General features: G+C 45.5%; 1 protein-coding gene across 5 annotated transcripts in view; it reads left to right on the plus strand.

The window, feature by feature from the left end:
- The window catches only part of KLHL20 (kelch like family member 20), a 48871-nt gene that overhangs the window by 6607 nt on the left and 26910 nt on the right, over positions 1-15354 (plus strand). For all 5 annotated transcript variants that reach the window (XM_054036820.1, XM_054036822.1, XM_054036821.1 and 2 more), the window contains exon 3: positions 12744-13317. In XM_054036820.1, the coding sequence (XP_053892795.1) occupies positions 12744-13317 (574 nt within the window). The remainder of the gene's footprint in view (positions 1-12743; positions 13318-15354) is intronic.

Raw genomic sequence — 15354 nt, forward strand, 5'->3', positions numbered from 1 at the left:
AGATGCATGCAGCCAGGAGCTCTTCTCGAGCCAGGAGGAAGGCAGCCAGTCGCAGCGTCAGGTGCTTGGGGAAGGACAAACAACAGAGGAGGTTCCTGGTAAGCGGCTGTCTTTTCAGGAAGGAAGTTTTTAGGTACGGGCTCTTTGGGCAAGGAGAGTAAGGGCTGCATGCATGCCTAGATGCGGAATAGCGCATTGATGTGGTTTATCACATTGCGGTAATCGGCATCGGTGATCTTTTCAAAAGACTCAGCCAGAACGTGAGCAATGCGCCTGTGCAGGTTTATTGGGAGAGCCAGTGTGGTTCTTGTCCCAGACAGGCTCCTGTCTTCGCCACTGTGCTGTGAGGGGCGGTGGGACCATTGCTCCACACAGGCAAGCTGCGTATGGGCCAAGGCGGAAGCCACATTGTAAGAGAAGACCCTCCCTTGCTTCCCTGGTCACCCTCAGCAGCGAGATATCTTCCAGGATGAACTCCTGTGGAGAATGTTGGGACAGTGTTCGGTGTACGTGCCCCCTGCAGCTGTTGGCTCTCCCCAAGGCACAGAAACCCAGAAGTGGGCTGGTGCCAGAATAGGAATATGCATCCCATCTATCGCCCCTCCGCAGTTAGGGAAACCCATTTGTTCAGAGCCAGCCACAATGTCATGCATGTTACCTGGAGTCACGGTTCTTCTGAGCAGGATGCGATTAATGGCCCTGCAAACTTGCATCAACACAATTCCAACCATCGACTTTCCCACTCTGGAGTTGGCAGCTTCCAGATTGCAATAGCCACCCACTTCTCCACCGGCAGGGCAGCTCTCAATCTCGTGTCCTTGCGCCGCAGGGTGGGGGCGAGCTCAGCACACAGTCCCATGAAAGTGGCTTTTCTCATCCGAAAGTTCTGCAGCCACTGCTCGTCATCCCAGACTTACAGGATGATGTGATCTCTCCGCTCAGTGCTTGTTTCCCAAGCCCAAAAGCGGCGTTCCACGGTGGAGAGCATGTCCGTGAATGAGAGAAGCAATTTCGTGTCGTATGCATTACGCGACTTGATATCATCGTCGGACTCCTCACTGTCACTTTGGATCTTAAGCAGTAACTCGACTGCCAAACGAGACGTGCTGGTGAGACTCGTCAGCATGTTCCGCAGCAGTTCGGGCTCCATTCCCGCAGACTGAAAGGGAAGACAAAGCACGCTCTGCACAGAAACCATTGAAAGATGGTGCCAAATGTGGATGGAAACACAGGGATTGCTGGGATGCAAAGCGATGCATCATGGGGTGTTGGGACAGGATCCAGAAGCCCCTCACCCTATACCCCCTTCGAACAAGCCACAGCACCAGAATGGGAAGAGGTGCTCTGTGGGATAGCTGCTCATAGTGCACCACTCCAAATGCCACTTCAGGTGCCGCGAATGTGGCCACGCCAGTGCGCTTGCAGCTGTCAGTGTGGACAGACTGGAACGCTTTCCCTGGTGCGCTCTCCGAAGGCTGGTTTAACCCAAAGCGCTCTACATCTGCAAGTGTAGCCATGGCCTAACAAATTTATTTGAGCATAAGCTTTCGTGGACTAGAGCCCACTTCATCAGATGCATAGAATGGAACATATAGTAAGAAGATATACACACAGAGAACATGAAAAGGTGGACGTTGCCATACCAACTCTAAGAGACTAATTAAGATGAGCTATTATCAGCAGGAGAAAAAACCTTTTGTAGTGATAATCAAGATGTCCCATTTCAGACAGTTAACAAAAAGGTGTGAGGATACTTAACATGGGGAAATAGGTTCAATTTGTGTAATGACCCAGCCACTCCCAGTCTCTATTCAAGCCAAAATTAATGGTGTCTAGTTTGCATATTAATTCAAATTCAGCAGTTTCTCGTTGGAGTCTGTTTTTGAAGTTTTTCTGTTGCAAAATTGCCACCTTTAAGTGTGTTACTGAGTGACCAGAGAGGTTGAAGTGTTTTCCTACTGGTTTTTGAATGTTATGATTCCCGATATCAGATTTGTGTCCATTTATTCTTTTGCGTAGAGACTGTCCGGTTTGGCCAATGCACATGGCAGAGGGGCATAGCTGCCACATGATGGCATATATCACATTGGTAGATGTGCAGGTGAATGAGCCCCTGATGGCGTGGCTGATGTGATTAGGTCCTATGATGGTGTCACTTGAATAGATATGTGGACAGAGTTTGCATCGGGCTTTGTTGCAAGGATAGGTTCCTGGGTTAGTGTTTTTGTTGTGTAGTGTGTGGTTGCTGGTGAGTATTTGCTTCAGGTTTGGGGGTTGTCTGTAAGCGAGGACTGGTCTGTCTCCCAAGATCTGTGAGAGTGAGGGATCATCTTTCAGGATAGGTTGTTGATCTTTGATGATGCGCTGGAGAGGTTTTAGTTGGGGGCTGAAGGTGATGGCTAGTGGCATTCTGTTATTTTCTTCGTTGGGTCTGTCCTGTAGTAGGTGACTTCTGGGTACTCTTCTGGCTCTGTCAATCTGTGTTTTCGCTTCAAGTATCCAGCCTTTAGACGGAACTGGTTAAAACTGTCTTCCTTGAGCAAAGAAAAAATAGCAGGTATGGGTTTTCACTGCAGTGATTACAATGGAGGAATGAGATGAAGTTAATTAAAGATTAAATTGTAGTTTGGGGAAGGCTGTTGCTTCTCACTGGGGAAGTCAGCCAGCTGCATGGGCTGGGATCTCATCTGAGTGAAATTAGCTGTAGAAGGCATAGAAACCTTATTAAAAGACTCAGGCTGCAGAGCCTCATTGGCTTCTTTCTTTTTGCATATAGATAATCTCATAGTTAGTGAAACTGACTTAATTGATTTTAATTCACTAAACTAAGAGAATTGTCATAGTAAGTGGTGTAAATAGTGACAGATAAACTGGATTATTACAGTTATTTAATTTTTAATAATCTATGGTATTAGTATCCGGTTTTTGAAAAGTGCTTGTTCACAACACATAACTGACAATGTTCCTTTAAACCCCAAAATCTGTGAAGGGCAGGGACACGGTTTTGTTCCCACTGTTGATGACTAGAGTTAGTACTCGGCTCCTAGAAGCCTCCACTAAACATCTAGTTGATCCAGTGCATAGTGTTGAGGATTTAATAGCTGGCATTCATGGTCGGTACTGAACTAATGTCCCAGCATGTTGTGAGTGGGCACTGTATTGTTGGAGGTAACTTATTCTGGCTGAGACATAAAATCAAGTTCCTTGTGTTCTGAAAATCCCATGACAGATTTAGGAATTGTAGCCTGGTGTACACACCAAATTCCAGCTCTGATATTTATATTCTTCAAACTGAAATGCAGTCCCCTTGCAGCTTCAATTGGATACTATAATCTTCACTTCTTTTCCTAATGAATGTTGCAGAGTGCTGTTAAACAGCTGCCTGCTTCCCACCCTAGGGGGTGTGTGGGGTTGGGGGTGAAGGGCTGAGACTCGAAAGGTGCTTAAAAGTAAATTATTACTGAAGTGTCAGTGTGCATTTCACTCAGAAACATAGCCATAGATGTTGGGAACCTTGTAGGAGTTCCTTTTATACTGCAGGGATGGATGCAGTAGGGGAACTAGAAGTGGGTAGCAACTTAGGCAGCAGTGACCATGAGATGGTTGAGTTAAGGATCCTGACAAAAGGAAGAAAGGAGATTAGCAAAATATGGACCCTGGACTTCAGAAAAGCAGACTTAGACTCCCTTAGGGAACTGATGGGCAGGATCCCCTGGGAGGCTAATATGAGGGGGAAAGGAGTCCAGGAGAGTTGGCTGTATTTTAAAGAAGCCTTATTGAGGGCACAGGAACACACCATCCCGATATGCAGAAAGAATAGCAAATATGGCAGGCGACCAGCTTGGCTTAACAGTGAAATCTTCGGTGTGCTTAAACTCAAAAAGGAAGCTTAAAAGAAGTGGAAATTTGGACCAATGACTAGGGAGGAGTATAAAAATATTGCTCGAGCATGCAGGAGTGTAATCAGGAATGTACAATTGGAGTTGCAGCTAGCAAGGGATGTGAAGGGTAACAAGAAGGGTTTCTATGGGTATGTTAGCAACAAGAAGGTGGTCAGGGAAAGTGTGGGACCCTTACTGAATGGTGAGGCAACATAGAGACGAATGATATGGAAAAAGCTGAAGTACTCAATGCTTTTTTTGCCTCGATCTTCACAAACAAGGTCAGCTTCCAGACTGATGCACTGGGCAACACAGTATGGGGAGGAGGTGAGCAGCCCTCAGTGGTGAAAGAACAGGTTAAGGACTATTTAAAAAAGCAGGACATGCACAAGTCCATGGGTCCAGATCGAATGCGTCCAAGGATGCTGAGGGAGTTGGCTGATATGATTGCAGAGCCATTGGCCATTTGAAAATTTGTGGCGATCGGGGGAGGTCCTGGACGATAGGAAAAAGGTAAATATAGTGCCCATATTTTAGAAAGGGAAGAAAGAGAACCTGGGAAACTACAGACTGGTCAGCCTCACTTCAGTCCCTGGCAAAATCATGGAGCAGGTCCTCAAGGAATCCATTTTGAAGCACTTGGAGGAGAAGAAGGTGATCAGGAACAGTCAGCATGGATTCACCAAGGGCAGGTCATGCCTGACCAACCTGATTGCCTTCTATGATGAGATAACTGGCTCTGTGGATATGGGGAAAGCGGTGGATGTGATATATCTTGACTTTAGCAAAGCCTTTGTTACAGTCTCCCACAGTATTCTTGCCAGCAATTTAACAAAGTAGGGATTGGATGAATGGACTATAAGGTGGATAGAAAGCTGGCTAGATTGTCGGGCTCAACGGGTACTGATCAATGGCTCAATGTCTAGTTGGCAGACGGTATCAAGCGGAGTGCCCGAGGGGTCGTTCCTGGAGTCAGTTTTGTTCAACAACTTTATTAATGATCTGGATGATGGGATGGATTGCACCCTCAGCAAGTTCGAAGATGACACTAAGCTGGAGGGAGAGGTAGATACGCTGGAGGGTAGGGATAGGGTTCAGAGTGACCTAGACAAATTAGAGGATTGGGCCAAAAGAAATCTGATGAGGTTCAGCAAGGACAAGTGCAGAGTCCTGCACTTAGGATGGAAGAATCCCATTCACAGCTACAGGCTGGAGACTGACTGGCTAAGCAGCAGTTCTGCAGAAAAGGACCTGGGGATTACAGTGGACGAGAAGCTGGATATGAGTCAGCAGTGTGCCCTTGTTGCCAAGAAGGCCAACGGCATATTGGGCTATATTAGTAGGAGCATTGCCAGCAGATCGAGGGAAGTGATTATTCCACTCAATTCGGCACTGGTGAGGCCACAGCTGGAGTATTGTGTCCAGTTTTGGTCCCCCCATTACAGACGGGATGTGGACAAATTGGAGAGTCCAGCAGAGGACAACGAAAATTATTAGGGGGCTGGGGCACATGACTTAGGAGGAGAGGCTGAGGGAACTGGGGTTATTCAGTCTGCAGAAGAGAAGAGTGAGGGGGGATTTGATAGTATCCTTCATCTACCTGAAAGGGGGATCCCAAGAGGATGGAGCTCTGCTGTTCTCAGTGGTGGCGGATGACAGAAGAAGAAGCAATGGTCTCAAGTTGCAGTGGGGGAGGTTTAGGTTGGATACTAGGAAACACTATTTCACTAGGAGGGTGATGAATCACTGGAATGAGTTACCTAGGGAGGTGGTGGAATCTCCATCCTTAGAGGTTTTTAAGGCCGGCTTGACAAAGCCCTGGCTGGGATGATTTAGTTGGTGTTGGCCTGCTTTGAGCATTGGGTTGGACTACATGACCTCCTGAGGTCTCTTCCAACCCTAATATTCTATGATTCTATGCCTAAGGGCATGTCTACACTTGCCATTTAAAGCGCAAAAAGTCCCTTTTTTGCTCAAAAACCATGGGAGCGTCGACACTTGCCAATGACTTTTCGCGGTGAAACTCAGAAGTTTCACCCCAAACAGAAAACCACCTCCACGAGAGGTATATAGTTCTTACTGCTGATCCTTTTGCGGTGATGTGCAAGTGGAGACACGTTCTTCCTGTGTAAACAGCTTTTAACTTCCGGAGGATATCCTAGGGTGCCTAGGGTGACCACTCTGGCCAGAGGCTCTGCTGCTCTGACGCCAGGTAAACAGACATCCGGCCCTCCCCCCTGTAAAGCCCCCGGGAACTTTGAAAGTCCCTTTCCTGTTTTGTTTGCAAGTACTCATCTGGCCAAGTGACCATGGCTGCTCCACAGAGCAAAGGATCCCCCGCTTGGACCTTGAGCTTCCCTCCCTCCCCTCCCCACCTATCATCAAAATGGAGAGAGCTGCACTGTGGAATAGCTGCCCTCAGTGCGCTGCTCATTGGTGATGGAAATGCTGTAAATGTAAACACTATCTGATGGCTGTGGAAGCAAGTGAGTACAGTAACCAGCAGGCTTTTCTTTCACTGGTTCCCTATCACAGGTGAAACTGACAGTGCAAAAACTCTGCAAGTGTAGACATTAGCCTAATAAATGCTTGTGACAATGAATAAAGCTCTGGGAGCCAGCATAGCCAAATACAGTGAGGAGATAAAACAGCTCATTTATTTAGCTGACTTGCAGGCTGGCTGTGTTCCTGTTTGTACTTTTCAGCATGTATGCTACAAAGTGATCTTGTCAGCTCTTCCTTAATCCCATTCTATTTGCTGATTTCCCCAGCCCTGCACACTGATGGAAGCTAATCCCTGAATATCTGCATAGCTGAGTGTGAATCTTTGATCCTTGCATAAACATTTCCTCTTCAGGTTTCAGTGGTAGCCAGTGTTAGTCTGTATCAACAAAAAACAAACAAACAAGGAGTCCTTGTGGCACCTTAGAGACTAACAAATTTACTTGGGCATAAGCTTTTGTGGGCTAGAACCCACTTCATCAGATGTATGAAGTGAAAAATACAGGAGCAGGTATAAATACATGAAAGGATGGGGGTTGCTTGGGTTCTAGCCCGTGAAAGCTTATGCCCAGATAAATTTGTTAGTCTTTAAGGTGCCACAAGGACTCTTCGTTTTTTATTTCCTCTTCTGTCTCCCAGGAGCATCTCTCAGCCCTCTGTGTGGGGGAAGGCAGCCAGCCTAGCATGTGAGAATCAAGTGCTGCCTTCTGTCTTTCACACCTCTAAGCCACTGAGTCATCATTTCATTCCCTGCACATATTTATGCATAATGCACACATAATGCAGTTAAATTATTATCCTGGTTCAGACATATGCCATCAGCTGGGTCCTTTTAATTCACTCTTCTGTGCCTCTATGTAGCAGCAACCCACAGTACATAACATCAAGCATCGGGTCTGATCCAATGTGAAAATTCCCAAGTCCACTTATCTCCTGCACTATCCAGAGATAAGTTATGGATGAATTGGGAGTGATGACTTTAAATTTCCTTATATCTGTTCAGGTTTCAGAGTGGTAGCTGTGTTAGTCTGTATCAGCAAAAAGAACGAGGAGTACTTGTGGCACCTTAGAGACTAGCAAATTTATTTAGGCATAAGCTTTTGTGGGCTAAAACCCACTTCATCGGGTGCATGCAGTGGAAAATACAGTAGGAAGATATATATATAAACACAGAGAACATGAAAAATGGGTGTTGCCATACCTGGGAATTAATTTGCAAACTGGACACCATTAAATTAGGCTTGAATAAAGACTGGGAGTGGATGGGTCATTACACAAAGTAAAAACTATTTCCCCATGCTAATTTTTCCCCTACTGTTACTCACACCTTCTTGTCAACTGTTGAAAATGGGTCATCCTGATTATCACTACAAAAGTTTTTTTTCTCCTGCTGATAATAGCTCACCTTAATTGATTAGTCTTGTTATGGTTGGTATGGCAACACCCATTTTTTTCATGTTCTCTGTGTATATATATCTTCCTACTGTATTTTCCACTGCATGCATCCGATGAAGTGGGTTTTAGCCCACGAAAATTTATGCCCAAATAAATTTGTTAGTCTTTAAGGTGCCACAAGTACTCGTTCTTTTTACATCTGTTCAGTTTGCTTTAATCATTAAGTAACACTCTTTCCTTTAGAAAATATACCAGATACCTTGGAGGTACTAAAATACTAGGACGATGGGCATGGTGTAAGAACCTGAATAGAATGGAATTCTTCTCATTAACACATTTTCAGCTATTCAGTTTAAAACTGACTTCAATCTAGTGGAAGGGAGGAGATTTCATTCTCCCCAACGAGAGGAAAGGGGCTAAGGTTTTTCACCACAAATTCAACTAACTTAAAATGTAGCTTGATCTGGATAAGATGCCCAAGAGCCTAAGATTTCATAGGGAGCTTTACTCAATCTAGAACAGTGGTTTTCAAAGTTCAGGTCACGACCCAGTACTGGGTTGTGGCATGGAAGGCACTGGGTTGCCTTGCTCAGCACTCAGGGACCTTGGTAGCCGGCCAGTAAAAACTATTAGTAAAACTAGTAGTCCCTAACTGGAAGTGGCCAGCAGCAGGTCCAGCTCGTAGGCAGGGGGGGTCACGGGGCTCTGTGCGTTGTCGCCACCCCGAGCACCGGCTCCACACTCCCATTGGCCAGTTCCCAGCCAGTGGGAGCTTGGGAGGGTGCCTGTGAGCGAGAGTCACGCGGAGTCACTTGCGCGGCTCCACCTAGGAGCCAAGACCTGCTGGCCACTTCCAGGGTGCAGTGCGGTCTGTGGTGCCAGGAGAGGCGAGAAGCCTGCCTCTGCACCCCAGCTGCACTGCTGACCTGGAGCCGCTGGAGGTAAGTCCGTGCCCCAACCATGCGCCTCAATCCCCTGCCTCAGTCCTGAGCCCCTCCAAGCCCAGAGCCCCTTCCTGCACCCCCAAGCCTGCACCCCCAGCCCAGATCCCTGACCCCCTCCTGCACCCCAGCCCAGAGCCCCCTCCCACACCCTAAACCCCTCATTCCCGGCCCCACCCTGCAGCCCTCACCCCCGCGCCCCAACCCTCTGCCCCAGCCCTGAGCCCCCTCCCACACCTCAAACCCCTCAGCCCCAGCGGGTCGTGGGCATGAACTATTTTCAACTGGATTGCCAGAAAAAAAAAGTTTGAAAACCACTGATCTAGAGGACACTCGAATAGTTTTCGCCTGGTTCTCTTCCCAACTCTCAAAATCAACTAATGCTATGTCTACACTAGAGATCTTACAGCAGCGTAGCTGTACCAATACAGCTAAGCCGCTGTAAGATCTCTCATAGCCACTCTATGCCGACGGGAGAGAGCTCTCCTGTCAACATAATTAATCCACCTCCAGTGAGCAGCGGTAGCTCTCCCGCCGACATAGCACTGTGCACACTGCCACTTAGGCTGGCAAAACTTATGTTGCTCAGGGGTGTGTGTTTTCACATCCCTGAGTGACATACGTTTTGCCGACAGAAACGGTAGTGTAGACGTGGCTTAAGACTTCTGGATAATGGAACTGGCTAAGTAAACCATCCTACTCATAGGGGAGTAGCCTTTGCCATGACTCTATAGAATGGAAGGCAGATACGGTTCTCAAAAGAGTTTGGGAGTGCTGCTCAAGGACCACATTTCTGGGGGCTTATGTAGTTGGAAAGTTCACATGTGTCTTCAAAAGTTCATCTTCAGGCATAACAAGGAGCATCCCATTTTTCAGAAAATGGCTCCCCTAATAGAAATATCCCACACTTTTCTGTGATATGATCTATAATTTCATCAGGGTCACTTTGCAATTGATGGCAGCATCTACCTTGCTCAAAGATGCTTTGGCTGCAAGCTTGGTCAAGAAATGCTGTCCAAAGTGGCCTTGATGCCACTTTATGGCCTTGATGCCATTTTACTCATGCTCTCTCTTTTTCAGAGAAGGCTTGATGCCTCTTAAAAATGGTGGCGCATAATGCAATCTAACTGGTTTGCCTAGCTAGAACTAGACCCTCCTACAGGAGGATTTTGTCACAAATTATTTTGAGTCCTTCTCCATCTCCTGATAGAAGGATAAAGTACCTATCCTCTGGCCTGATTTACTAAAAACTATTAAACTAAACTGGTAAGGCAAGTACATGAATGTATAACCAAGTTTTCTAGGGTTTGCATGGGGATATTGCTGAGATTAATTTACATAATCCACACTGGAGAGTTTCCCAACATTGTATGTGAAATCACCTTTCTGAAAACAGGGCATGTATTTGAAAATGATGAGAAAGCCCCACCTGGTGAAATGAGCTAGAAAAGTGCAGGAAGGAAGAGAGAGTTTAAAACCAAAAGGATTTGTCAGAGATGTTACGAGGGATAACAGTGAGCATATAAAAAGGATAGAGTTGAGGGGGAACCAACCAAACTATTTGAAGTGTACAGAGACTGAATAGGAGTAACTAGCAAAACCTAGAGGGGAAACCCAGCTGAACCTTTGTCACCAAGATATGAGGGAAAAGTAATGGTCTGAAACATCTGAATACGACGATTGGGGAGGAAGTGGGGAGAAAGAGGGAAAACAGTTTAAGATGCAACTGAATTATTTGAAATGTCATGAATAGAACAACTTCCTTAGGGTTAGAAAGTGCATTTGACATCATAATGAGAGAAAAAGATGTGATCTATTTTTAATTCTTCCTTCAAGCATGCAGCAAAATGTACCATGCAGTTGCAAAGTGAGGCTAAATTTCCTTTTAACTCTTAGTGCAAATTGAGTGAGAATGTTTTGCTACTAGTGGTTGCAAGCAGCATAGAATCATAGAACTGTATGGCTGGAAGAGAACTCGAGAGGTTAACAAGTCCAGCACCTGTACTGAGGCAGGATCAAATATATCTAGACCATCCCTGACAGGTGTTTGTCCAGCCTGTTCTTAAAAACCTCCAATGATGGGGATTCCAAACCTCCCTTGGAAGCCTAGTCCAGTGCTTAGCTATCCTTATAGTTAGAAAGTTTTTCCTAATATCTACCCTAACTCGCCCTGCTGTAGATTAACCTTCAATGGACATGGAGAACAATTGATCACAATCCTCTCTATAACAGCCCTTACCATATTTGAAGACTGTTATTAGGTCCCTCCTTAGTCTTTTCTCAAGACTAAACACATTCAGGTTTTTTAACCTTTCCTCACAGGTTAGTTTTCTAAACCTTTTATCATTTTGTTTCGCTCTGGACTTTCTCTGATTTGTCCACAGCTTTCTTACAGTGTGGTGCCCAGAACTAGAGAGAGTACTCCAGCTGATCCCTCACCACTGCCGAGTAGAGCAGGAAAATGACTGCCCAAGTCTGACATACAACACACATGCACCACAGAATTATGTTAGCCTTTTTTGCAACTGTGTTCTCCCTATTTATAGCCAATGCAGGTGGGGTACAGTTCAGTTTCTACCCCTTTTTTGGAGGGCTTGTGTGGCTGGTGGTGATAGTATAAAGCAGTGGCTCTACTCCTAAGACACCCTGTGGCTGATGCCCGTCCAGGGGCAAGAGGGTGTATGGGAAAGGTAGTTGTGGCCTAAAAACCTAGTAGAGGACAACAAAGAACTAAAGAATTGCACCAGTGGCTGAAAACTTTTTACACCTTAGCTAATGACAGTGACATTGGTGAAATACCAGGGTAGTCCCCTGCCCCCCCAATCTCTGTAAAATATGTTATTGTTTATATATCTTGCTGAATGGCTTCTAGTTTCTAAGGTTTCCATCTTGACTTTATTTTCTTCCTTTCGGGAAAAGGGAGTTGATTTTTTTTAAGTACTGTTGAAAATGTTTTGACTGTTTAGGATCCAATCACACTAATTGCAGTCCTTAGTATGCCATTCCTAGGAGAAATTAACAACCTCTTGGAACCCACCAGAAACATCAGGGTGTGTATTGTGTCTGAAGAGTCCAGGTACAAAAATCAGGCTTGGTCTACACTACCCCCCTAATTCGAACTAAGGTACGCAACTTCAGCTACGTGAATAACGTAGCTGAAGTCGAAGTACCTTAGTTCGAACTTACCTTGGTCCACACTCGGCAGGCAGGCTCCCCCGTCGACACCGCGGTACTCCTCTCGCCGAGCTGGAGTACCGCAGTCGACGGCAAGCACTTCCGGGTTCGACTTATCGCGTCCAGACTAGACGCGATAAGTCGAACCCAGAACTTCGATTTCCAGCCGTCGAACTAGCTGGTAAGTGTAGCCAAGGCCTCAGAGAGATAACAAATAAATTAGTGGATGCACCAGGAAGCTGGGACATAACCATGATATTAGCCAACCGTCTTACTTTATGAAAGTCTACAGGGCTGTCATGTGCTCAAATACCACAGTGATGGGTGATATAAAAATCTACATTGAGGAAGCTTGAAGAAGAGAAGAAGGTTGATCTTGTAGTTAAGAAGTTTGACTGGGACTCTGGAGATCTGGGATTTAGTTCCAGCTCTGTGTCAGACTTCTTGTGTGACCTTGGGCAAATCACTCTTTTATTCCTTAATTCACTGCCTGTAAAATGGGGATATTACTTCCCTATCTCACACAACTATTATGAGGTTCAATTAAATGTGTAAGACATGCTCAGATACTACAGTGATGAGTACCAGAAAAGTCTATAAAATAGATGTAAACATGAGCCTATTGCAAACTGACTTTTGTTAACTCACTGGGATGCTTTGATTTAGACTGGGTTTTTTTCTGTGGCTATTTGATCAAAAGTGCTTGTTTCCGTAGGTGGCCAAGGAAGCTGGAAGTGGTGATATTTCTGTGTCCAGCTCAGACCAGACAGTGATAGACACAGAGCCACCAATGACATTTGGTTAGAGATGAGTCAATGATAATCCTGTTTCATGGCTTGCTCCTTTGCAGGTGTACCAGTACTCGACCAGGAGAGACCGGAATGGATGTGACGAGCCGTTGCACCCTTGGAGATCCCAACAAACTGCCAGAGGGGGTACCACAACCTGCTCGCATGCCCTACATCTCAGATAAGCACCCTCGACAAACCTTAGAGGTTATCAATCTTCTGCGGAAGCACCGGGAGTTGTGTGATGTGGTACTAGTCGTGGGTGCCAAAAAGATCTATGCACACCGAGTGATACTTTCAGCCTGCAGTCCTTATTTCCGAGCCATGTTCACTGGGGAACTGGCAGAAAGTCGGCAGACAGAGGTAGTGATTCGAGACATCGATGAAAGGGCCATGGAGCTGCTGATTGACTTTGCATACACTTCCCAGATCACAGTGGAAGAGGGCAACGTCCAGACCTTACTGCCAGCTGCTTGCCTACTCCAGTTGGCTGAGATCCAGGAAGCCTGCTGTGAGTTCCTAAAAAGACAATTGGACCCTTCCAACTGCCTGGGTATCCGGGCTTTTGCTGACACTCACTCCTGCCGTGAGCTGCTGAGGATTGCCGACAAGTTCACACAACATAACTTTCAGGAGGTAAGCTGCAGGGTGTGGGTTCTGTGCATTTCATGTTTAGTGCCTCCTTACAGATCCTGCCCTTCCACCTGCAATGTCTCTTGTTCCTGGTCAGTATTGACTGGCGTAGTAAGAGAGAGAGGATGTAGCTGCAGCATTAGTACTAAGTTGCATGATAACTATTCTATATTACATACTAGTTATTTCTCAACTTAATGTTCTGATGTGAATACTACACATATTATAAACAGTGAATGCTGAAAGCTCATTGGTAAGTGGCAATGTGTATGGATTGCATCCGACACTCTGTTCCTGAACAATAGTTTGTGACGTTCCACTCTCCTGAGGTGCTGAATAGTTGAAAACACACACACACACACACACACACACACACACACACACTTACTTCAAAAACTAAATATAGAGTTTTAATAAAGGGATTGGAGAGAACTGGGGAAGCTGTGGGAAAAATTGCAGAGGCCTCAGAGGAGCTTTCAACTCCCTTCCCTAATCACAAACTGTGTTTCACATCTGCCATTCAGCAACAGTTGTTTGAAAGTAATTCAAATGTGTATCTGCAGAGGTGACCTTCTTAAACCCAAGCCAGGTTTTTTACTTTTTCAGTTATTTCTAGCAGATGTGAAAGACTTACCAGACATCAGTTCAGTGAAGGACTAGTCCTACTAGCCAGAAATAGATGAGGGTGGGATCCCACCAAGGAATCCCGTGGGGAGAGCTCTGGTGAGAAGCATAGCCCCGCCTCACATTCTCTTTTGGGAGTAATAGGGCTGCGTTTTCTATCAGGATGCTTTTCCTGGTCACTATTTGGTGGTTTGGGGACTATATATTTTGTGTCAGCCTCTGGCAAGAAGGTGTTTTCTGAACTTGAAGTTGTACTCCCCTGGTGGGAGAAGGAACAGTATATCTCTCCTACCTCCTCCAGAACCTGCACCACTTTACCCCTCACAGCAGCCAGGAGGCTTGAAAGGAGTTACTCCTATTCTATTTCCCCGCTACCAATTTTTGGATCCCCTTCCCCTCTACATATAGCTTTCCCAAACCACAGCAGTAAGTAATTGACAGATTGGTTGTGACCCACATGTTTTTCTGAAGAGCTGTGTGAAACTGACCAGAGTTGTGTTCATTTCAGTCTGGTGCCACTTAGTAAGTTATGAGCAGGGATAGACAGACTTGAGCTTGACTGTCTTTAGACACATTGAAGACTGCTCCACAGCTAACTGAAGACACACTGCATCGATTTATGCTCAGATGTATTTGGAAGGCTTCTCAGACATAAGGGCTAGAAGCTGAGGTTTTGGGGTTTTTTTAAATGAGTCTAAATTCTGTAGAAGTTAATGATTGCCATAGGTGAGTGAATTTTTCAGTCCCAAGCTTCAAGCTTGCCATTCCACTCCACATTTTCTCTGTACTGCATCAATTCTGCTGTTTTCTTGGGGAGGGACTGTAATCAGCCAGTTGTTTATTTTCAATGCTTGCTGTTTTCAATTATTAGAGCTGTGTTCTTTCCACTATTACATGAGTAGGGCATGACTACAAGCCTCTAAATAACTTTTTACAGTCCAGTATTTTTGTATTGAAATATTCAAACATTGATACATGCAGTTAGAATCTGAAAGTGTTAGGTCCCAATGACAGGGAGTCCATTTCTTCCTTTATGTTCCCACTGCAGCCAGCTTCCTGTCTTTCTTCCTACCCACAACAGATTACATGCCGCAATGCCGCACAAAAGCTTTGGCAGCAAAAAAAAAAAAAAGCTTCCCCTTCAAATATATTAGTCTAAAAATTACTAAACTGAAGTGTGGCCTTTAGAAAGCTGCTGCCATGATTACAACAGTATTTTTTTCTTTACTCAAAACAGTTCATATAAACTTGGAAGGGGCAGGTGCTATTGTTTTTATGCCTCTATATCCATGTCCTTATCAGAGCCCTAAAAGAACTCTCTATTTTTTCATCCTCTCTCCCCAATCTCTTTCCCCATCTTATTGGGGCCACCATCCTTGCAGCCATCTTCTTTCCACCTGAAGAATGGACCAGAAT

Source organism: Malaclemys terrapin, chromosome 8 (assembly GCF_027887155.1).
Source record: "Malaclemys terrapin pileata isolate rMalTer1 chromosome 8, rMalTer1.hap1, whole genome shotgun sequence".
Classification (NCBI taxonomy): Eukaryota; Metazoa; Chordata; order Testudines; family Emydidae; genus Malaclemys; species Malaclemys terrapin.